Source organism: Manacus vitellinus, unplaced genomic scaffold (genome assembly GCF_001715985.3).
Source record: "Manacus vitellinus isolate BGI_N305 unplaced genomic scaffold, ASM171598v3 scaffold_18_pilon, whole genome shotgun sequence".
Classification (NCBI taxonomy): domain Eukaryota; kingdom Metazoa; phylum Chordata; class Aves; order Passeriformes; family Pipridae; genus Manacus; species Manacus vitellinus.
This window is the reverse complement of record NW_021939324.1, coordinates 5,312,943-5,337,688: the sequence shown is the minus strand read 5'-3', so window position 1 is coordinate 5,337,688 and position 24,746 is coordinate 5,312,943. Positions and strand designations below refer to the sequence as shown.

At 35.8% G+C, this 24,746-nt stretch overlaps 1 protein-coding gene across 1 annotated transcript in view; it reads right to left on the bottom strand.

Annotated features, from left to right (window-relative positions):
• The window catches only part of PTPRD (protein tyrosine phosphatase receptor type D), a 339,897-nt gene that overhangs the window by 61,649 nt on the left and 253,502 nt on the right, over positions 1–24,746 (bottom strand). The window contains exons 24-27 of the mRNA XM_025894895.2: positions 20,921–20,932; positions 18,444–18,556; positions 10,361–10,480; positions 8,230–8,327 (exon numbers count right to left, since the gene is read on the bottom strand). Of these exons, the coding sequence (XP_025750680.1) occupies positions 8,230–8,327; positions 10,361–10,480; positions 18,444–18,556; positions 20,921–20,932 (343 nt within the window). The remainder of the gene's footprint in view (positions 1–8,229; positions 8,328–10,360; positions 10,481–18,443; positions 18,557–20,920; positions 20,933–24,746) is intronic.

Below are 24,746 nucleotides of genomic sequence, written 5' to 3'. Positions count from 1 at the left end.
TGTGTTTGCGTCTTAAATCATCAAAGACCATTGGCTCACAGAGAAACCAAGTAGAGAAAGAAGAACGAAAAGTAAAAATTTGAGAGGATGTCAATGTGAATAGACTCAGCACAACTGGAGAAAGTACTCAGCTATGCATAAAAATAAGCAATTTGACCCTCTTTTACCAATGTCAGCAGTTGTGATGAGAATTTCATACCACAGTTGATGAATTTATAATAGAATGCTATTATATTATGCAGGGAGCTTGCTAATAGAATGAGATTTACATACTGCATTATCAAAACATGAATGTTAAATTAATACATGATCATGACAACTTGCCAACTGGAATTATGGTTTTTAATCAAGACAGAGACTTTCCCATCACACTGTAAAGGCTATCATTTTCAAAAATATGGGGAAAAACTCCACATATTTTGCACTGCTAAAACTCCTTTGGAACTCAAATATAAATTTGCATCCTTGTTCCAAAACCAGTTAAAAATGCAGATAAGACATTTCCTGTTAACTTTCAAGGGAAAGGGACCCAACTGTTCAAGAGTAGCTAGAAATACAACTAAGGCATTTGGCAAACTCCTCTCAAGAATAAAGGTATTTCCTGTACAATATCAAGCGAATATTCCTATGACCAAATGAAATAATGCAAAACTTGATTCCAATGGAATCAAACAATCTATATAAGCATATAACTCAAGGATACTTAAGGAGGAAAATAAGCATTATTTAAAAATGTCTTTGAAGGAGAGTGTCCTTTACAAAAAGCTTTAGAAAACCTAGTTTTTCAAAATTAATCATATTGGTTTGTATTTCTTTGCCTCCAATCTGTTTATTCTCCACCTGCAATTAAAATCTTTTGACCATGATATCATAACCAGTTGTGATGGAAATCATTTTGTGCTGAAAACAGAGAATTACTCTCACCTTCAGGTAGGAAATAAGTATGGGGAGCAGAAGAATACCTGAGTAATGAAATAACTTCCTTAGTTTTAAATATGTCTTGTGATTAAAGCATCTTGTTGTTTTATTATAGTGTACAAAATACAGCAATTCTTAAATACTAAACTTTGCAATTGTCTCATATGAGACACCAGTTCCACCTTAAATTTTCCACATATTTTTAAAGCTCTGTCAACATTTTCTTGTTAAAGGAAGAAGTAAAGGAGTGAAATTCTTCATTGATTCCTCCATTTTTCTCTGTAAGTCCCTAAAAATACTGCAAATTCATCTTTCTAAAAAGCCCCCTCAAAATTCAGTTTTACCTATAATGATCTATATAGTCTAACCTTGAATAATTTTTCTTTTTATAAGCAGTAGACTACTCTTCTCTTCCTACATGTATCACTTCTTCATTTTGGCAAAATAAGACTGATATTTATTACAGAATAGAATCACAGAATTATTAAGGTAGGAAAAGATTTCAAGATCATTGAGTACAACCTTTGACTGACCACTACCTTATCAACTAGGATGAGTGCCATGCCCGGTTGTTTCCTGAAGACCTCCAGGAATGGTGTCTCCACCACCTCCCTGATCAGCCTGTTCCAACACTTAACTACCCTTTCAGTGAAAAAATTCTTTTTTATGTCCAGCTTGAACCTTCCCTGGCACTGCTTGAGGCTATGTCCTCTTGTCCTGTTGCTAGTTGCCTGGGAGAAGAGGGCAATCTCCACTTTGCTACAACCTTTTCAAGATAGTTATTTGCCTAATTAAACTGTCTCTGTGGAATTCCTTGGCAAAATAGCATTAGGTATCAGACCAAAACACAACATCCTAATACATAAACCACCTTTCTTCTACTGGATTATTTTAATTATATAACCATAAACAAATGCTGTTATCCCAATGAAGCATTCACAGCATTAAGGAAGGAGATAAAACACTACTCTAAATCTTGACTTGCAGTACGTCTTTAAAATTCTCTATCATAACTATCCTGCTGGCCAGATAGTACCACAGGTGGAACTAAGCACCAAACAACCTAGGTGAATGCAACAGCACTGTGCTATTAATACAAAAACTTTTCATTGTTCACTGACTATACAAATTGTTTCTCAATAAATGGAGTATATCCTATGAAAGTATTTACTATGAAAGTAAACTTACAGAATACCAATAAATGATGTTTGTAACATTAGAAAGGGGAAACTAATGTAAAGATAAACAACAGAAAACACATTTTTGCTGAGAAAAATTTTTGCACGAGTCACTATTATCTACAATGATATAGCAGAAAAGTGCAGTTGTTTCTTTGGTAGAATTTCATTTAGTGGATTATCTGTTCTTCCTGGACTTTCAAAGTCTGTTATACTGATAGTAAGTTTTAAATATGCTTCTACTATACAAGATTTACTGTGTTCTAGTATCCAGTGTTTATGTTGTTGCAGCTTGAGACACAAAAAGAGAAATCTACCATATTCAGTAAACTGTTTTCTCATCACAAGTCCTACCAAATGACTTTGAAAAGCTACAATGAAACAACATCAAAAGGTATCTTCATGTTTTCCAATACTCAGTGTTAAAGCAAAAGACTGTCTCTAATTTACAAAAAGAAACCTGATGAGAGAAAACATTGTCATATAAAACTTAACGTAGCATTTGTTGCCAGTGCATATGCACATACATTCACAGTAAATCACGAAATAACACATGCAGGTTGGTAGTGTATTTTTTGTGTTGCATCAAGAGGTTTTCACACAAAAATAGTATGAATCTGAATCTCCTTCCTTAAAGGTGTAAAGCTATAACTACAGATCTCAAGTAAGAGATGTGAAACTATTTTACACAAGTCTCAGAAATCTACTTTGGAGGATTAGATTTCCTTTTCTGTCTTACAGAAGGAAATGATTTTACAAATACACCTGGTGTATTGCATAGAGTAGGTAGAACATTACTGTTCTTATTCAGTCTATCTCCATGACTGCTTCTTGTTTTTAAATCCTGAAGCCTGAGTTAAGAAAGAAGGAGATACAATGTAAAGGTCAGATTCTTATGAATACAGCTTTTTGCTTAGCAGCTGTCAAATCCATGTGGAGCCTTACATTACATAAAAATCCCACTGAAATTGTCAAAGTCAGCAAATGCTTCATAATCATCAGCTGTGGTCAACCTTCTGTTTAAATTACAGAACACAAAAGAACTGTGTGACATAAATGATGTGTCATGTTAACACTGTGAACCAACATTTTGTTTAGGTTTAGGGATTGCAAGCTAACAAAAAATTAATGATGGATGATGAAAAACTTATTTTGAAGTAACAGAGCCACTTAATCCAACAGGTGAATTGTAAGTTTATTTAAATCTTGCAGTAATCATAATCTTTCAGGCCCCTGTTGTCCCATAAAACTGGTACTCAAGGTGAAGTTGCAAGAGAAGTATAAGGGAAGAAATCTCCACTGTTCTGATCATACACTGTAAGAGTTGGGGTAGGAGATGCCCTGAAGAGACACTATGAAATAGTTTCTGAAGACTTGTAGAAAAAGAAACTCATCCAGTTGATGACATCAGACCTGAGAAAATAATACATAGCTAGTTGTTTTACACTGGAGAATACTCCCTTTACCAGGTCATAGCAGTGAAGGAATTCTACTCTTTTCCTTCTCTTTTTTTTTTTTTTCCTGAGAATGTATAATTTATACCATGCATATTGCTACTTACTTTTTTGCAATACTTCTTTCCCAATTTGCCACATTACTCTAGATGTTCCTTACAGAAACAGAGTGCAGAAGAATGTAGTTTGGACTTATTTCTTTAATGGTAATTTCAGATTCTTTCTCAACTAGATTTCACATAGCACATATTCTAAGGAATTAAAAAAATTAATTCTAAGGAATTAAAAAATTAAAAAAAATTATTTGAAGAAAGCAATCCTGTCTTGTCTCATCCTTCATCTTCACAGGACTGCAAGGAAGTTAGAGGGTTTCATTAGAAGATGATGCCAGAGAGTATAAATCAGAAGAGGACACTCTTTTGGTAGTTGTGAAGAGACTGGTAGGTTTCTGTCAGCCTGAAGAGAAAGTGGGAACAGGCAAGGAAGTGATACTCTTCCAAAAGGAGAAAAAAACCCCTGAACTGAATTTTGATCAGAAATTCTAATCAAAAGTAAGTGGTTGGAACACGAGCAAGTATTTAAATACTTCTGAAGAGCTGAAAAGGGTGCTTAGAATATGAAAAGATGTGTTTGAGTTGTGAAACAAGTAATTCCCTTGAAGCGGCAACCGAAGTAGGATATGCTAAAAAATAAACATCCTTTTGAAATGGAGCTAACGTCCTGAAAGAGGGTGAGAACTCAGCGTTCATCAGGAAACTGTTAATATATGTATTTAATTTTATGGTATCCAACCCTATTCACAATCTTTTTCAGCATGATGCTCCAAAGGGCCACGGCAGACCGTGATGATCAAGATGATATCTACATTTGGTATCATACTGATGGAAGTCTATTCAATCTAAGGCAACTGAAGGCCCACACTAAGACCTTAAACCATCTTGTCCGGGAGCTGCTTTATGCTGACGCCGCCGCTCTCGTTGCCCACACAGAAGCAGCTCTGCAGCGTTTAACATCCTGCTTTGCTGAGGCTGCTGAGCTTTTTGGGCTGCAAGTCAGTTTAAAGAAAACAGAAGTTCTCTATCAACCAGCACCTCAGGAAGTCCCCCATCATCCCCATATCACCATTGGCCAATCAGAGCTCAAATCAGTCCAGCAGTTTAATTACCTAGGTAGCCTCATCTCCTTGGATGGTAAGATTGGCGGAGAGATAGACAATAGGTTAGCAAAGGCATATAGTGCTTTTGGAAAGCTTCATAAAAGAATTTGGTGAAATAAATACTTGAAGAAAAGCACAAAAATCAGTGTTTACAAAGCCATAGTGCTGTCTACTCTCTTATATGGATCTGAATCATGGGCTGTCTACCACCACCACCTGTGACTCCTAGAGCTCTTCCATCAATGCTGCCTTCGTACAATCCTAAACATCCACTGGTCAAATTATGCGACTAACATGTCTGTTCTAGAAAAGCAACAGTCACAAGTATTGAGGCCATGTTGCTGAGAACACAGCTGCGTTGGGCAGGACACATCTCCAGGATGAAGGACCACCGCCTCCCTAAGATCTTGCTCTATGGTGAACTTGCCACCGGCTGCCACAAGAGAGGAGCCCCAAAGAGGAGATACAAGGACTCCCTGAAACAACATCTCAGCCTTGGCCATATTGATCTTCATCACTGGTCTATTCTGGCCTCAAATCGGGAGGCCTGGAGACACACCATCTATAACGCTGCTGCTTCTTTTGAGAACATACACAGGATCACTCTCGAGGAGAAAAGACAATACAGAAAGAATCGTGTCTTGCGGATACCATGTAAGGAGTCTTTCTGCTGTGCCTTTTTCAACTGGACTTGTCTATCTTGTATTGGCCTCTTTAGCCACCAACATGCTTGTAGCAAATGTGGGTACAGTCCTTCCCAAATCTTTGTTTGCGAAGTCTAGCCATGAAGATGATGATTTTATGGTATCACAAAGCTGTCATAACAGTTGTTGCATACTATCAGTCTAGTTTTGAAGAATTTCATCCAAGCAATGTAAGCAATTCCATAAAAAGTAAAATAAAATAATTGAATGCCAAGGAGGAAAGGGCATGATAACAAAGAAAAAAAATCATCAGTGGTAATTGATGAAAACTGTTTGCTTCCCTAAATGTGAATTAATTGAATTTGCTAGTATCGATAAAGGTCAGCAGTTTCCTGCTGCTTGCTACACCTTTACCTTCTGAAGATGAAAAGCATCTCTTTTTCCTTCTGTGTCACCAGTTCAAATGTTATCTGAAGTGATAATAACTGAACAGTTACCATCTGTACCTACTTCTGCCTTGCAATCAAAGAGTTGATTTTAGGGATGCTAGTGAGAACTGCTGCTGAAATAGAAGGTCCCAATCCCTGACCACAAATGTACCCACCAGTTCACTTGTGCTGGCACTAGAGCTCAAGTAGACATGTGGTGAGCTAGTTCAGGGAACTGATCCAACTGAAAACAGCAAAGAAAAATAAAACAATTAGTTTTCAGCTGAATCTATTTCCTGAGATAATCCTTGAACAGCTGCACATGTGCTACTGCCAAGACTGGCACAAGAGAGAGAACAGGAATACACAGCCAAGACAGGGAGATGACTTACAGTGATCATCAAACTGCAGCCTTAGTCCACTGCCTAGCCTAGACCATGAAACCAAATAGCAGTGCTTTTCACTAGTTCCGTTTCAAAATGGATGAATCTTGGACTAGGTGGAAATTAAGTGGTATCTCTAAAGCTGGGATTTCAAAGATAAATGTTGAACCCTATCAGGCAAAACAATATGAATGAAGCTTGATGTTGATACACAGTTGCCCATATTTTAATTCAGACCGTCTGATCATTCTGCTCCAGGTAAAAAAAAAGGAAAAACAAAAGAAAAAAAAAGTGAAGAAAGTGAAAGCTGTCCTGTTTATACAGAATAGAAAAACTTATGGAGGGACAGATATTAAGAATTCAATGATTTAATGTATCTTGATCTGGTTATAAATTATTAAAATTAAATTCTCAAGATTATTTTGATGATTTAAATAATAAATAAAAAATACAAACCACCAAAACTTTCAAGTTATATTACAGCCTAAAAAGAACTATGTCATCTCCACATCACGTTCAACATGCAGTAAAGCTGAATTGTTTATTTTCCTAGAAATTGTACTACATTATAAGACTTGTAAATAGAATTTTTTGCACAGAAAAAAGAATTAATTTGCCCACAGTACAACAGGAAATGATTTTCAAATTTGTACCACATGTTATCTTTTTATGGTGAACATTCTGCTGCACAAATTTTCCTTTTTGCTTCTTTTTATGTTACAATCTTTATACTTAGAAACACAGGATTTCCACACAGAAAAATGAGAATATTCTTCCACATTTTTTGTGATTGGAATGGTAAATAGCACCCCTAAGATGGTCTTCAAACAAATTTATTTCCATGAATTGTTGAAACTATAATTTCCTTTTGACATCTAATATGATTATTTTTTAGAGCAGTCTTAAGGTCTTTCTGGACAGTGCATCCAATTAAATAATAAGCAATTGCAGTTCGTTATCATAGTATTTGGAATTAACTTTTAACATTTTCTGTCAAGACTTTTAAAGTACAATGGACATGTATTTGGTTTCTGTACCATGTAGTCACATGTTACTTTGAAACCAACATGTGAAAGTCATCTTCAGTGGTTTTTTACGGCATGGTCAGTGTCCATATGAACTTTCAAATGCACAAATCTGCAGTCCCTAAAAATATAAGAGTAACACAAGCTTTTACTCCATCATGCTAATGAAGTGTTGGAGGGTTTTAAGAAAGGATTAGTGACACAACAGACTATAAACAAATACTGTGTCAGTGATCCCTCTGGGAGCTGTTAATCCTTGGATCACTGACACGATCACCTATAGCTGATCTAAACAAACACTCTGTTACTGATGGTTCAGTGCATACTTTATCCATGTATTTTTGAGATAGACAATATTTTGGCATTAAAGAAACAGCTATAATATACTACAATGGATGGTTCTCTATGTCCCTTAAGCCCTAAACTACTGACCTGAGAGGCTGTTACTCTCCACTATACGAATACTTTTATACTCCATGGGTTACTGACAATGTGGTTTGTAAATGATTACTCTCTTCTAGTTAAATCCTTTCATGCTTTTTATAGACTACCATTCACAATTTAAAGAAGTGGTATTGTTGACCGAAGGAAAGTACTGGTCTTGAAACTGTTTCATTAAAGACACCAGGCACTTGCAAATCCTCTTATTCCACACAAAATTAATGCAGTGGACTGAATCTTCTTAGGAGCTTGCACTGTATGGGTCCTGTCAATACTACAGAGGAAATTTTTGAAATAATCTAAGGATTTTTAAACTGATGGAAGACGGATGTTTGTATGTATGAATATAAGTAAGTGCTGTATCATTCACACGCTACTTCAAGTATATGCCCGTGGAATCTGACTGACATGTATCCTTATAAAAAGAGAACAAAATTTTATGAGCAAAGGAGCCACCTCACCAATGTAGTCATTTTACACAGAGTTTTTTAATCATCATTTTAGTACTATATAAACCTGACATCATATCAGAGAAAAGCCTTGGGAAACAGCGAACACGACATTTTAAACAATTTGAATAATAAGAAAATGAGGAAAATTACCTCATACTCCTGTGAGAACTTTAAATTGTCATTTGCTTTCAATCTTTCAATGTGATCTGCAAGTTCCAAGATGGGTATTGGGGGATGATTGGCCATACCTGTTGAACAAGAAAGAGGAACAGAATTTAAAGTACGCTACAGTGATAGCATTGGTCTAAAATTTAGAAAATGTAGTAGTTAGAATGTCTAGAAATGTGTAAGTAGTAAAGATGTCATATGTGAGAGAAGCAGGCAAATAGTTTGGTTACTCAAAGCAGGACATGCTCTGGATAGATGAGCTCTCAAGCCAAATTAAAAGAAGTCACCAAGCATATTCCCAAAGCTAACATTCCTAGTGTAGAGGAAAGAGTTACTGTGGTATGAGTCAATGAGTTTAGCTAGGCATGGTAAAATGAGACAGTTAGACCTGATGTCGACCTCTGCTTTGAGTAATGACTCTTAATGTAATTTCAAACTCCTTCTCCTGCACTGCATGAAATGGAAACTCTATTGAATTAGACGAGAAAATGTGAGCTGAGAAACAGACACTGAAAGAACCCTAAAGGGGAAAGAATAGTGTTTTGACAGAAAACAAAGTGACTTATGCATAATCAAGAAAAACGAGCTTGAATAATGAAGGTTACCAGGGTAACCCGAGACACCTGAACCTGCAAAGGAAATGGTAAAAAACAAAGAAACCTCAAACCAACATAAAACTAACTTATAAAATAAAGTATAAAAAATGAAATGGAGAGCTTGAAGATTAATAATAATGCATCAAGGTCTAGAGGACTGACTATGTATTCTGGCTAAATTAGAAATACTTCAATATTTTAAGAAATTTTGAGGTGACTGACATGCAACTATGAATGAGTAGAATAACATGCACCAGTGCTTTAGACAACAGTCACTGAAGACAACATCGGACGTCAGACAATTAGAACTTCAAAAATGTTTTCACTAGTAGCAGATTGTAGAGACAGGGGTTGTACAGTTTGGCTGGACATACATACTGACTGCACTAATACCTTAAAATAACCTTAAACCCCATTTATCAACCCCTAAGAGTACCTACAATCTACTTCAGGTGTAAACATCTTTGTCCACTGATGAAAATGCTGAATGAAAAAGAAGAAGAAGAGCTAGGAACTGAACACAGAGATGGGTGTGTAAGGGTGTACAGGGACAGCAAGGCAAAAGAAAGACAGAAAAGATGTGGGGTCAACTAGAACAATCTGCCAGCTTAAGATTTGACAGGCAAAAATTTGTGAACATATTCCACTCTATTAGTCTTCATGACCCTTCTCCAAAATGCTTACATTCTTCTCTTCGTGATTTATACTATCACACCTAAAATGAAAGTGAGTTTTCAATGGTTTAGGGAAGAAATCAGAGCTGGCAAGAAAAAGTTAAGCTAGTGAACCCCAGGATCTCTTGAAATTACAAAGGGAAAACACTAATGACTCAAGGGGGCTCAAGCTGGAAGCCATGTTGCATAATGCAGTTTGCTTTGTCACCATGAATTTCAAGAGCATGCCTAAGACAGTTGACTTGCATTTACTTTAAACATAGCTGAAAATGACCATGTGGTTACAACACAGTCACATTAGCATATTTTTCTTTTCTTTAATTTTGTTTTTAATTCTTGTTTTCTTTTTGATTCTTTGGCATTTCAGGCATCATACTAGAGTCCAAAATAATGTCCAACAGCACTGGCCCTAGTTCTTCTGACCCTATACATATATATATTTTATATTATTTTCATAGCATGTCTGCGATGGTAAGACATATTTAAAGTAGATATTAAGGCAAGTTGTCAGTCAACTAACAAAGCTAAATATTCAGATACAATGGGGATATTCCTTATAAATTTAAATAAAAACTTAGTCTCAGTATTAATTTATTTGATGCAGTTCTTCTTGTCTCCCATTTTCTTAGAAATTTCACTTAGGACTTGGCTACTCTCAAAATGAGTGTGGGTGACAGTCATCTAATAATTACACTGATTGATCCAGATCAAGCACCCCTATGGAAAGTATGTGAGTGAAAAGGCACAAGAAAACTCTAGATTGATCCAGAAATGGAGGTGGACTGATGTACATCTAATACAGTGCTTGAACAGAGAAAATAATAGAGACAAAGATGTTTAGACCTTTTCGAGCGAATCGTGGGAGAGAGTTATTATCATATAAGGACTGAGTGGTAGTTTGGCTAGAGAGGGAGGACACAGAGCCAATCAGGGAGGCGTAGGGGACTGAATTACTGCTCAAAGCTGTAAAAAGTAAAAGCCAATCGGAAATGGGAAACAAATTAGTAACAGCAGTAGATCATCATAATCAATCAATCTTGTACATACAGGCACTTCAGACATGCACAAAATAGCGTCTGGAAACTCAACTAAGATACTTGAAGGTGCAGGTGCCCTACTGTAAACATAAAGGACATAAACCCAATGAGTATGAGAGTTGCTCATCACGCAATGAACCTGACTAAATCACCAGCATTAGGAACACAAGTCACAATAATTAGCTTATTGTGAAGGAATATTTTTTTAAGGATGTTGAACATCCATTCTTTTTTTAAACTATTTTTTTAATATGCTTCTCTATATGTCACTTGGCCTTCCCAAGGAGAGATTTCATGTTAAACACTTTGTGCAAAAATGAAATTTGAAATAAAACTTTCTTTTCTAAGGCAAAAAGAGGAACTACTTTCAACTTCAGAAACTGACAAATTTTAACTGCATATCAACCCTTTGTCCATGGCTCACTTTAGGTAACTACACTTGGACATTGAATAACTCTCCTCAAATAATATTTTGCATTTAAATTATGAAGTAATTGCATTTGGTATATTTTCATATTTTAAATACGTAAAATGAGATGATAAAAAAGTAGCTGTTTTTTAAAACAACCACTGGAGGACTTCTGTTATGTAATTGGTCTGTGAACCATAACAATATGCTATGAACGAACATTTTAAGATCTCGTCATATTTTGTGCAAAAGCATGAGGCTCCTATTGAGTTTAATGTGAACATTAAGCTCACATGTTGTAGAAGATGTAGAAGTTGACTCAAAAGATCCCACTCAAAATACAGCTAAACTCATTTTCTGTGGCTACAAATAAGAAAACACACTTATTTGATGACACACTTCCACATCAATCAACACATGTTATGACAACACAAAAACTTAAAGACAAAATACAGCTAAATTACAACAGATCCTGTGACATGCTAAAAAGTCAAAAGTAATATCATGCTGTAGACATGCTTTCAAATTTTCTTTTAAATAGGATATCTCTTTTTAAAAAAAGAGATAGAAACACCTGAAAACTCAAACAAAAAGAAAGCCCCCAAAACCACCACATGCAAACACAGCTGCAACTGTATCCCTTAGAAGTTTCTACTTCCAAATTTGGTAGAAGACAGGTAAATGTGATTGATCTTATGCAGCTTAGTAGAAAACCCTTCATTTATATGAAATAAGAATATATGGTTTGATTTCAGTGTAGAATTAGCTTCTGGTTAATCTGTGGTAAAGACATGACCAAGGAACATGAAATACCCTTTGTGCCACAATTAAAGGAAAAACTAAGAGAGCAAGGTCAGAACTCATCTGCATTTCAACAGACATTAAAGCTGTTAATTATATTCCTTTATCCCACTGAAACAAGAGGGTGTTTTGGGCTTGTCATTAGTGCGTTAAATTAGGATTTTGTTTGTTGTCAGGGTTTTATGATAAGGGCTTTTAGAAACATTTACAAAACACATTTATTTACCAACTGCTGGTTGATATACCCACAATAAACAAGAATAAAGTTACAAATAAAAGAAAGAACATATCTGCTCGTATATGGAGTACAAAAATGTGACACATTATTGTCACAGAAATTTCTTTAGGAATTCATGGTATTTTAGGTCCACATTGAGTTAATAGTCTGTGATTTTAAAAACTGATTTATTACATCCTCATTTTTATTTAGCAACACAGAACACCCTTCCACATACCAATCTGTGGTGATTAAGATACTGTTCCTTTACAGAAAAATGAAGGAATCAGTAATAGTGGTTATTGCTACTGATAGTTATCCTTATCGAAAACGCAGAAATAAATACCTACCTAAAATTCAGACATGGAAAATAGAAAAAATGACAGATGACCCTGATCTAGTAGAAATTCAGCATCCATGAAAATTTATCAAGAATGCCCTTAGTATTTATGACAAAAAAAATTACTGTTACTTCAAAATTTCTTTTTCATAAAGTCAGAGCTAGGCCAGTGCTTGAACTTAAAAAAATAAATATACAAGAAAAACTCTAGACAAATACATCATAATGCAACAACTATTCTAAAATAGTTTCCAATGCACATATGTCACTGTCATTCCAGAAGATTTTATGTTCTTCAAAACTTGATCAATTGTTCTGCAATGAAAATAGTTTCTGTTCTTCTCTATCAAAGACTAAGCTCTAACAAGTAGCCTTAGAATCTGCTTAGCCCACAGTAGAAACACCAGCTCTGAGTGAGGTATAAAAGTCACCTACAGTGAAAAAACGGGAAACCTAGTTTTCAGATCCTGATCTAAAAATGTTAAATTCAACAACATGTTGCAAAACTATGGGCTAAAATCCAGGAAAGAAAAAAGGATTACTCTTGAGAGGAGAATTTTCAACTTCATCTCCTAGCTAGACAGATTTTGGTTGCCTCTAGATTTGAAAGTAATGAAGTGGGATATCACAGAAATGTCATTTCCACACGAACCCTATGCTTCTTTAAGGTGCCTAAATCCTCTATCTGGACAAGTTCATATGATGAGCTCTGTGTACAATTGCTCACTATAAGAAAGAATTTCCAGTCTGGTTTTGCCATGAAGACAAAGGAACTATTTCCTGCAGCATTGTCATAATTCTCACAGATATCATGTGGGCAAACTATGGGAAGAAATTTCCTGCTATCTTGCAAAGCAGGAACTTTTTCTACCTTTTGTTATTTTTCCCCCCTTTACTCTGGGCATGTTTTACACTTTTTCTGCTTTATCTTGGAAATAAGTTTGTGGAACTTCCTTAGCAACTCAGGGAATAAGTGTTTAGTGAGCACTTATCTAATAAAAAAAAAAGCAGTCTTTAACTTAGAGCTGTAATAATTCTATTTATTTTTCTTGTGTTTCAAAGCTTCTTATTAGTTCATAAGATATAATGAGATAATTGCTTAATTGGCACCCAATTACACAAATTACTTATAAGTGTGACACATTTTATAGTTAAATGAGGATAAAAAACCCCAGTCACTTTTGAAGCATGACTCAGTTTAGTTCTCTGGCTGATTGGCAGATTGAAGTCTTTCCCTGAGCCTTGGGTCTCTCAGAACCCACTCAAACCACTTAATTTCAGTTAATTTTCCTCTGCAGAACTGGGCTTCTTTATTTGATGAGATCTTTTGTGAGGGTTTAATTACTACCCTTTGCTTACCTTTACTCTCCCATGTGGCATAGAGACTTCTAAAATTTGTGCACAGGTTAATCATTTTAATAGGAAACTTGTAGAATGGTAAAAATGTGATGGAATTTTCCTCAGCTACTCCAGTTATGGAAGAATAACAGACTTAAAAAGGAAATCCTATTGAGAGATTGTGTATTTTCGTGTTTACTCAAAGAGAACTTGGCACAGCTGTGAGCCACTCACTGGCATATGGGCTTATCTAACATATATACATTTTTGGATAACATGGGATAACATGGGATCTTGCTCTTAGATATAGAACTGTGGGCTATTCCAAATGTTACTCGACCCAGAGAGGAGGGAAGCCAGACACCAATTTGATCCTTCCTGGACAAGGTAAGGTAGGAAACTCTTTAGGTAAATACTAGATTAGTGAAGGATGTAGTTCTGTACTGACAGGACAATAAAAAGTGAAAGGAGAGCAAGGAAAGCTGTGCTGGTAGTTTTTACTGTGCAATTTTACAACATCATCATGCTGAATTGACAATGTTACGAAAAGTATAATACAATTATGCCTAAAACATTCTCTAAATATCATCGAAGATAAAATATTGCTTTCCCATACTTTTTCAAAAATTTATATCTAATCACCTGTACTGGGAGTAATTTATACGTGTGGTTAGAAGTTCAATTTTAGCCCAGCAGTTTCACTTTCAAATTATTTTGATAGCTATATCTGATCAGACCTTTCCTTACAGAAAATACATGATTTACAGTATTTTTGGAAAGAGGTTGTTTAGAAATCTTTCAAAGTACTAAAGTTTATGACAATCCAGAATTTTATAGAAGTATCTCATTCACCTCTCTCCATGAAAACTGGCAGTTTAGATATGCCAATGTAATTTAAAATTTTCTTTAAAACTGCTGTACTTTATGGGTTCATTATAAACTTTTTTTCCCCTCCCACTGGAAGCAACTGGTCTGACTGGAAAGCTCCAAGCAAACTGCAGGTGCTTTCGTAATCCAAAGAAATAAATCACTATAATAATGTGATAATGTCAAATCATCTATCCTGATGCTTTTTTACTGACTTGGCATACACTGTTTTTTAAAGTACATTCACTACTCTGTCATTTATTTTATCTATAGGCAACATTGAGAAATGGTAACATCTTATACAATAGATAAGGCCATTGTATGAGGGTGACTGGAGATGTCTCGGTAAAAGGAACCCCACACATAACCACATCAGACCCCAATCTCTTCTCTCCATTGCCTACTTTGAAGTATCCCACTACCTGTTTCTGTTACATAATAGAAAAAAAAAACCCACACACTTGAAAGCGAAAAAACAACAAAAATAACAAAACTGATATCCTGAACATGCAGGTTTTCTGTAGTATCCCTATGTTCACCTTAAAAATTTTTTTATTGCATGTTATTTGATGGTGTTTATGCATGTTATTTGATGGTGTATTGTGTATTGCTGGTTAAAGTTGGATAAACATTCCAGTAGGATCTAAATATCTCAGTTAAATTTAGCCACGTTTTAATTAAATGGTAGCCTTAATTGAAGTCAATGTACGTTATGTTCTGCTTTTACTAGCACAAGAACTGTACCTCGACTTCACTGTGACTAAGTTTGCATATTAAAAACATGTTAATTAGGAAGTGTTACAGAGCAAAACAAATCTACTGGGGTAAGAAATTTCTCCTTGATATTTGGTTGTGTACTGAGTAATATAATGGCCTGACCTGTGCCTGGGGGTCTTAGGTGAAACAACAGTAGGTAAAAAGATGATAATTAGATGTCTGTTCTGTATTTTTAATAATAATTGTAATTCTCCATTCCGTGAAAAGGTTTACAGCAAAAAATAAGTGTTTAGAGTAGAAATGTATCGCAAATGTTCTGCTCAACTAGCCTCACAGAAAACTGCAAACTTCCCAGATAAACTATAGCCCTGCAAGGAAAAGTATACTTTCAATCCTCTCCAGTTCTTTTCAGATCAGTGAGGTGGAATTACAGTGTCTATGAGTGCCACAAATTCTGCCATTTCTTAATAACTTTACATCCTAAATGTAAATTTAGAATTAATTACAATAAATTATTTTATATATAAAATTGTTAGCACTTGGCAGCAGGTTTTTTTTTGCCCACATTTTAGTTTTATTACGATGAATATTAAAGGAATAGGTAAGACTAAACATGTAAATAAACAGAGTGCAGAAAATTATGCTTATATACCTAGTTTATTATTCCGTTCTTTATTGGATGCGGAGGGAAACATAGTGACAAAGGATGAAGAAAAGGCTGAGGTAATTAATGCTTTCTTTGCCTCAGTCTTTACTAACACCACCAATTATTCTGGGGGTACACAGCCCCCTGAGCTGGGAGACAGGGATGGTGAGCAGAATGAAGCCCCCATTGTCTAGGAGAAATTGGTCAGCAACCTGCAACACCACTTAGACATACACAACTGTGGGGGATTGGATGGGATACACTCAAGGGTACCAAGGGATTTGACCGAAGTACTCACTGACTGAAGTACTCACTACTTTCTTCATGTAGCAGCAGTCCTGCCTAACTGGGGATGTTCCAGATTACTGGAGGTTTCCAAATGGGATGTCCATCTACAAGAAGGGTGGGAAGGAGGATTTGGGGAACTACAGGCCTGTCAGTCTGACCTTGGTACTGGGGAAGGTCAACAAGCAGATCAACCTGACATCCTAGCCTTTATCAGCAGTAGTGTGGTCAGCAGGACCAGGGCAGTGATTGTCCCTCTGTACTTAGCACTGGTGAGGCCACACCTCGAGTACTCTGTCCAGTTTAGAGTCACCTCACTACAAGAAAGACATTGAAGTGCTGGAGTGTGTCTAGAAAAGGGTGACAAAGCTGGTGAAGGGTCTGGACCACAAGTCTTATGAGAAACATCTGAGGGAGCTGGGGTTATTTAGCCTGGAGAAAAGGAGGCTGAGGTGAGACCTTATAGCTCTCTACAACTGCCTGAGTAGAGGTTATAACAAGTTGGGGGTCAGTCTCTTCTCCCAGGTAACAAGTGATAGGGGAAGAGGAAATGGCCTCAAGTTTTGCTGGGTAGGTAGACTGAATATTAGGAAACACTTCTTCACTGAAAGGGTGGTCAGGTGTTGGAACAGGCTGCCCAGGAAAGTGGTGAATTGACTGGCCCTGGAATGTGGATGTGGCACTTCAGGTCATGGTTTTTTGTTGAACATAGAGGTGCTTGGTTAATGGTTGGACTCCTTGATCTTATAGATCTTTTCCAAACACAATGATTTTGTGATTCTATTAAGCCATCCACTCTACTCAGTATATAACTGTATACAAATAATGACTTGTTTTAGGCATAAGCTAGACTTTAAGAACCATATTTTTTCTTCTCATGTTTCAAAAATTTGTATGTATACTTCTATTGCTGTAAAAATCTTTAAAATTTTCATGAAACTCCTGAATAACAGACGAAAACTTTGCTCAGGAACGATGAGCCTACATTCAGATTGCAGTCTCAGAAGGACAATTGTGAATAAAAACTTTCAATCATTTCCACTTACTGCACTTAAGTTCATATTATAAAGAGGTCCCAGAGCATGTCAACAAGATTCCCATATTGAGATGAAACTGAATTAGAAGATGTGCTCCTGAAACACACCTAATTTGCACCAGCTGCTAAGAGCATTCAGTGTACTGGAACAGATTAAAAAAAAACAAGGCTGGAGTAAAACTCAAGACTCTTCCCTTTCTACCACTGCCATGTACATGCATGGGTCTTTAGCCACATTCATTACTCTGCAGACCCACTCCTGCTGGGGCAACATTATCTTAATATAATCACTGTTTAGAAGACTAGAAATGAGATCTGCAAGTTCACTTAACCCTTTAGTATGTCAAGTTCTGAGGCTAATCTCTCAGCATCTCAAACCCTTCAATTCCTGCTTTTATGAGCTTTTATTTTTTTGTTATTAATGTAAGAAGTTTGACAAACACAAGGCTCATGAAGATTCTGCACACAACTAGCATTAGACTGGGACTATGTGCAAACACCCTGTAATAGACAACACGTTCACTGGAATACAACATGATCAAAAGCCAATTTAAGTAAAAGTTGACTCCTAAAATGTGGTAAAAATTCAATACTAATATTTATCTCCCAGTGTCTCTTGACTATCAGATAAACAGCTTTAAGAAAACAGTGTTTCATTTAAAAAAATCATTTAATAAAATATTTGAGAATGTGTTGCTTCTAACCTCAGAACTACTGACATTCATATACTCCCTTAACCACAAAATATGGCCTTATTTTCAAAGACAAGACCATTTATCTAGTTAGTATTTTCTTTTCTGTGTTGCACATTTGCAATTCAGTGAAACTGACAATTACGTTAATAGATCACCCAATTATGCAGTAGATAAGAAAGAAGCTTATTAACAAGAGGTTGCTGTAAGAATATTGTTAATAAATAGAGGGATATACATGTCCCAACAACATTTTCTAGCATTGTTAGGTTTAACTTGGAATTTTAGTACATAAAACACATCCATATAGCATATGTGTCTTTGGGCTCTTCTTTACATAAATTCAAGTTTGTTTCAAGCAGGATTTTTCTTTAAATAAAGAAATTAAAGAATTATTTCAAAATCTAACAAAGAAACATACTGTGCAAAACCTCATAAGCGATCAAAATATATTTTTATAAACAACCAATCTTTCTTTTCTGTAGCAGCACCAGTAATCAGCTTATGATCACAGAGCTCTCCGTAAGTTATTGTCTCTTACCCGGAGTTTGAAAGTTAAGGCGTCGCAGCTCCACTGGATCTGTGGGATGGTGAGAAGGGACCTCCTTGCTGTTGGGTATGCTGCTCTTTCTAGAATCAGATTCAGCCCTCTTCCTGCATGGAGAAGGTGAATACACATAAACAGAAGATAGACATGTTAGCTTGACAAAGGTACCTGAGCATTTAATCATCATATTCTGAAGGCAAGATGTTTATTTCTGAAAGGCTATTTGATCCAGTGCAAAGGTAAAATAATTATGCATGGCTAGTAGGACATCTACAATTTGCGATGGCAAAATGAATCTAAATATATTAATGTCAGAGAGAAAATAACTGCATTTTGCCTTGGACTGATCCTCCAGTATATCCTTCTGGTCACTGGATACTCTACTTTTATAACACTAAACTTATGAAAATTCACAGTATTTTAAAAGCTATCTAGCTTTTTAAAAAAGTAGCCAACTTTTGAACATGTAACTAGAAATTAATACTCCAAGTTATTATCATTAAATATTTCATATTTTATACACATTTATAAAAAATAGTTTGCATTTTTAAGTATAGAGAAAGAACAGTACAGAAGACACCTATCCCAGAAGACACCTTTTCTTTTCACTTTCTAGGAATCAAGAATTTGCTCTGTTTCCTCTCATCTCTGTAAGAGCTGAACTACACAATCTTCATTTGTCTTACCTCACTTACATATATTCACAGCTCAGATTCTGTATGAGTATTTCCAATTAAACTAAGACTTCCACTGCAATTATAGTGCTCATGTCAATCTGTCCAAAGCAAGATGGGAAAGATAGGAGGAAGGAGGAAAGGAGGGAGGGACAGAGGAAAGGAGGGAGGGAAGGAGGGAAGGAAGGAAGGAAGGAGGGATGAGGGAGGGAGGGAAGGAAGGAAGTTTGTGTATGATTTCCTTTCTCTAGAGAGAAGCAGAGTCCACATGTGCTCTGACTGACTTTTCTGGTAAAATGGACTCCCATTATTTGTCTATAATTTTCTGATGTGGAGACATCGAGAACTATCTTAAATGAAGAACATCTACCACTCTGCATTTTTATACAGAGAGTGGAATCCTTCTTCACTAGTCCTCTGTGGACTCCTGAATGAAAACGAAACCTGGCTGACACTCTATGTAACATAAAATGAAGAAGCAAATAGAGGAAGAGTTACTTTGTGAAAAGTAATCTTTTCCGGGTACCCAATGTTTATTTTAACATAACACTATTTATAGTTTTCCTAATTGACTCACAATGGTACTAAATCTGCTATTATTCCTGTTGATTTCTTGCTGTTCTTGAAATCATGAACACCTGGTAATATACAACAAGATTTCAAAGGCTGTGCAAACAAGTCAAACAGTAACATCACTGCAGGTATTCTTTGAAAGTCACTAGTCCTATTGTTTTATAGAAAAAAGTAAAAAGTTTTTTACTGTAAAAGTACTGGTCTCTGGTAAATACCTTAACACATGTATTAATCTCTCTTAAGTGAAGCGATAAAAATTTACATACTATTCTTCTTTTTTAGTCTTTTTAAAAACAAAATATTATGGATAAACTCATTTGAAATTTCTTTCTTTTGATTTTGACTATCCCCAACTCCTACCACTGTAGCACAATGCCTGAGTGCTATTTCTTCTTCAGTAAAGATGTGCAATGTAACTTTCAGGAAGTCTTTTAATCTGTTATTTCCTTCTTCCTAAGTCTAGGAGTTTTAAGTCTCTTTAAGTCCTTGACACTGTCCAGAGACAAGCTTCATTTACCTTTTTTCCACTTACAAGTCAGTACTGGACAACAAAATTTCGCATTACTCTAATAAAAGCACTAAAATCTCTTCTAATCATGTATCTGAATATTTTGAATGCTTATAGGATAATAGAACAGTTTATTATTTGTATTATTCTCAGGATCATTCTGGATGTTGGGGTTTTTTTATGTTGCCAGCCTATACAAGTCATCATAATTCTTCCAGATTATGCAATGATTTTGAGTTAGATGGGAAAAAAAAATCCAGAGAGGACAAGAGATCACTATATCATTTTCACTTGTAGAACTGTAAGTCAGCATTGAGTCTATGTGGATGGAGCATTATGGAGATTCAGAGCAGCTAACACTTCAACCACAACAATGCATTCCTTAAAGAACTTTGGTTATAGCAAAAAAAACACTGATTCACCTTCACTAAAATGCAAATAAAACCATATAAACATTGTATAGCTGTGCTATCTCTTGGAAATGTACCCCACGTAGACACAAGAAGAAGAGCAGTGAAACTTCGCTGCTTGTATTACATTACTTTTCAGTGCTGTAAATAACATAGCAAGTCTTACAGTTGCCTTCATTGTGACAGATTACTGTCTACATTCACTTAAGATTGACAGATACTTTGTTTTAGATCATTATCATGATAACTTTCTTTTTTTTCTCCTTTTCTATATTAAATGAAGAGTGATTACTTTTTGCTTCTCACCTGTCAGGTTTACTGCTCCATTTTAATGCAGCAAAGAGGGGAGAAATGGTGAAATGTTAGTTGACCAGCAGCGCAGAGGATAAGAATGGAAACAGAAGATATAAGAAATGTTGACTTAAAGATATATAACTAAACAAAATTAAGAAAGGACAGCTCATCAAAATATTTAATGCTTGGGAATCGTAAAATTAATGGAGGGCATAAGGTCATGTCCAAAGCGAATCATCTGCTGAAAAATACACCTTTCTTAGACACTATTTGCAAAGAAATGAGACTTCAAATTTTAGCCAGTGAGATAATAGAGAATGGGTCTTTAATTTGACCCATCAAAATAATGTTAACATTACATTGAAAAATTACATGTCACTAAGATGTAGTTTCCTCTTACATTTTAGAGAGAAGAGAGAAAAGAGGAGAGAGGAGAGAGGAAAGGAAAAATAAAAGTGGAGGGCAGAGTAGAATGGGAAGGAGAGAAAGGGAGAAGAAAAGGGAGAGAAACAAGTGAAGAACAAGGTTAAATACATGAAATACATAAGAATTGTACTAAATTTTAAAAAGAATAAAACGAAATGAAGACTTTTAAAATTATTTTACAAAGCCAGGTAATAATATAACAAGAAATTTTTAACAGTACCCTGTAAAGTAAGGTAAGCATAAAATTTTTTCTAGTGAAGTATTACACACCTTTTTAGATTTAGAAAGAATGTCACCTACTAGAGGTCTACACCAATCTGCATAGATCTGTAGGGATCTATGATCTAGGTCAGGTAAACAGGGAAAATATCTCCCACCAAAATGTGCTACTATACACACTCACTGTTAATACAACACTGTGTGTTGATCATAATAAACAGAGGCTCTACAAACTTTTAATAGTATGCAATGACCAGACTACACACGTTATGAAAAAGTCTTTAGAATTCTTCATCATCACTTAAGATTCCCCCATTTTCATTTCTGTGGTTTTTTTAACGTCTGGGTTTGTTTTTTTTTTCCCGTCAGAAGCATATTTAGCTTCTAAGTCAAAAAGCTCAAGATTCAGCAGGTGACCAGCAGGTCAAGGGATATGATTCTGCCCCTCTACTCAACATTGGTGAATCACCACCTGGAGCGCTGCATCCAGCTTTGAGTTCATCAGTACCAGAAAGGCATGTACCTGTTGGAGTGTGTCCAGAGAAGGGCCATAAAACTGATCAGAGGGATGGAACACTTCTCTATGAGGAAAGGCTGAGAAAATTGGGATTGTTCAGCCTGCAGAAGAGAAGGTTTTGGGGGGACCTTACTGCAGCCTCCTAGTACTTAAAGGGTGCTCATAAGGAAGATGGGGACAGCCTATGTAGGAGTAATGACAGGACAAGGGGTAATGGTTTTAAACTGAAAGAGGGTAGATTCAGATTAGCTAATAGGAAGAAATTTTTTATGATAGGGGTGGTGAAATACTGGCAGAGGTTGCCTAGAGAGGTGGCATATACGTAATCTCAGGATACGTTCAAGGCCTGGCTGGACAGGGCTCTGAGCAACCTGACCTAGTTGAAGATGAAGGCAGTTGGACTAGATGGCCCTTAAAGGTCCCTTCCAACCCTACCTATTCTATGATTCGATGACGCTATGATTCAGAGCGGCAGAGTTCACTGTGTTCAAAAGATTCAAGCTTAGGTTCCAGTCTTCTGAACCAAATCAGAAAGCTGCACTTTATAAAAGCAAACAACACGAAGTCTGTCAAGATGGCTTTAACTTCTCTCCCTCACAAATGAAAAGATCTAGAATAAGGAACATTTTTCTCTCCATCAGTGGACGACTGAAATTAGAGAATTTGTAATTTCTTAAAAACAAAAATTCACATGTTAAAGAAATAAATTCCCAAACCCAGAAACCAGATGACAGGATTCTTCATGGGGACAGGCACTCTTCTTTCTAATTTGTCCATTTTTGAGATACACTGAACAATTTCTAGAGCTCTTTAACATTCACTGACTGGGTTCCTAATCACCTAAATCTTATGTAATTGAATATGTACCACACATTTAAAAGTGAGTTAAAATGATTCACTGTAGATTTACCTAAACTGTAGGTTGCAGCAAGGTAATGATTTATCAACATCAACTTGAAATATAAACTGAGACTCAAAGAACCATCATAATGGTTAGGCGTTTCTTCTAGGGTATGCACTCGCTCTCTAGTTAAGCAGGTATTTGCCTTTGTTTGAGATTCTGGTTATAAACCTTACTATGATGTATAATGTACTTCAAGTTGGAATGAGCAAAGGAAAATAACTGAAAAGGTAATGAGATTTAGTTAATTTACTTGGATGTCTAAATTTTATTATTTATATTTAAGTCAAATAGATTGAAATATCTGCTCCAAAATAAGTGCCTCCTTTCCCTATGACTGCATGGTGGTTTCCTGGTTTCACTGCTGCGAGGACAGAGAACACTGAACTGGTTACTGGCCAAGTCAATTCCATTTGCCAAGACATATTCAACTGTAACTCAGGAAAAAATAATTTTTACTGTGAAGATACTGGAACACAGAACAGGTTGCCCAGAAAAGTTGTTGAGTTTCCATTCTTAGATACATTAAATCTTGCTGGGACATCCCTCTGAACAAGTTGCTGTAGCTGGCCATACTCTGAGCAGGGCTGGGATGAGGCAAATTCCAGAGATGTGACCCTTCGGTTCTGTGAAACTGTGAGATCTTCTGCACACAGCACATTAATTGGCCTCTGTTGTTGTTGGCTATTATATTACTACTATATGTGATCATAAGAAAAGGTACTCTTCAGTGTATTACTGTTACTTACTGAGCTGCAAGGACCTTTTGGCTATATTCTAATATATGATCCAAAAAACTTTCTATAAAGTATCTTTGCTTTCAGATTTTAAGACTTAACGGAGAGGCAATAACCCTGACACAACTTACCAATAAATAATGAGGTCAAACATGCACTCCTTGTCTTTGGGATTGTTAAATATGCTTCAAACCAACTAACACAACTCATTCACACTACCTCTGATAGTGTCTGTTTTGAAGAGGGGCAAGACTTCTCCACCTAAAGTAATTCTTTTAGAAATGGAAGTAATTCTTTCTCTATGATTGAAATTAAAATATAAAAGTCGTATTATAAATCATGAGCTTAGTGGTCCAAGTCTGTTCATAAAGGCTTCTATGGACAAAGTGAATTAAGCATAGTTGACCTTTATTTGAATTACTACCATCTGCACTTCAAAAGACATGGTCATTTCTTAGCTGTCCTCTTTGCACTGCACATCCTTCAACAACATCCTATTTTTAATATTTTTTGCATGTATGTTCATGTATTGTTAGACTGATGCCCTCTATCCTTTGTTTTTCCTCGTTACCATACTTGTTGCACTTACACTCCACTGATTTCAACAAATATATTGTAAAATTCCCTGTATCCATGAAAATGTTTGGTTTTCCTGGGCTTTTTTTTTGCTTATTTTTTTCATCCAACTCCTGTAGCCATAGTAAAATCCATTTTACTCAGAAATTAAATTTCACTGCTTTCTCAAAATAGGACGCTAAATATCCCTATTTTCTTGTCTAGTTGGTGCTCTTCTACAGTCACTCAGTCTATCAAAATCTAGCAGTTAGCTTACATCCAGGTTGAATACTCTTGAAAAAAATATCCAATTATATATTTCTTTTTTACAGAAATGAAAAATTCATAGAGGACCAGAGGCTGCTAAAACTGCAGTCAAAATTTCTCAGAGGTAATTTGCCAATTCAGTGCAGTTTAATAAATTAGAGTAAATAGCTGAAAATAGAAAAATAAATACATATGGACATTTGCCTGAAAAGTTCT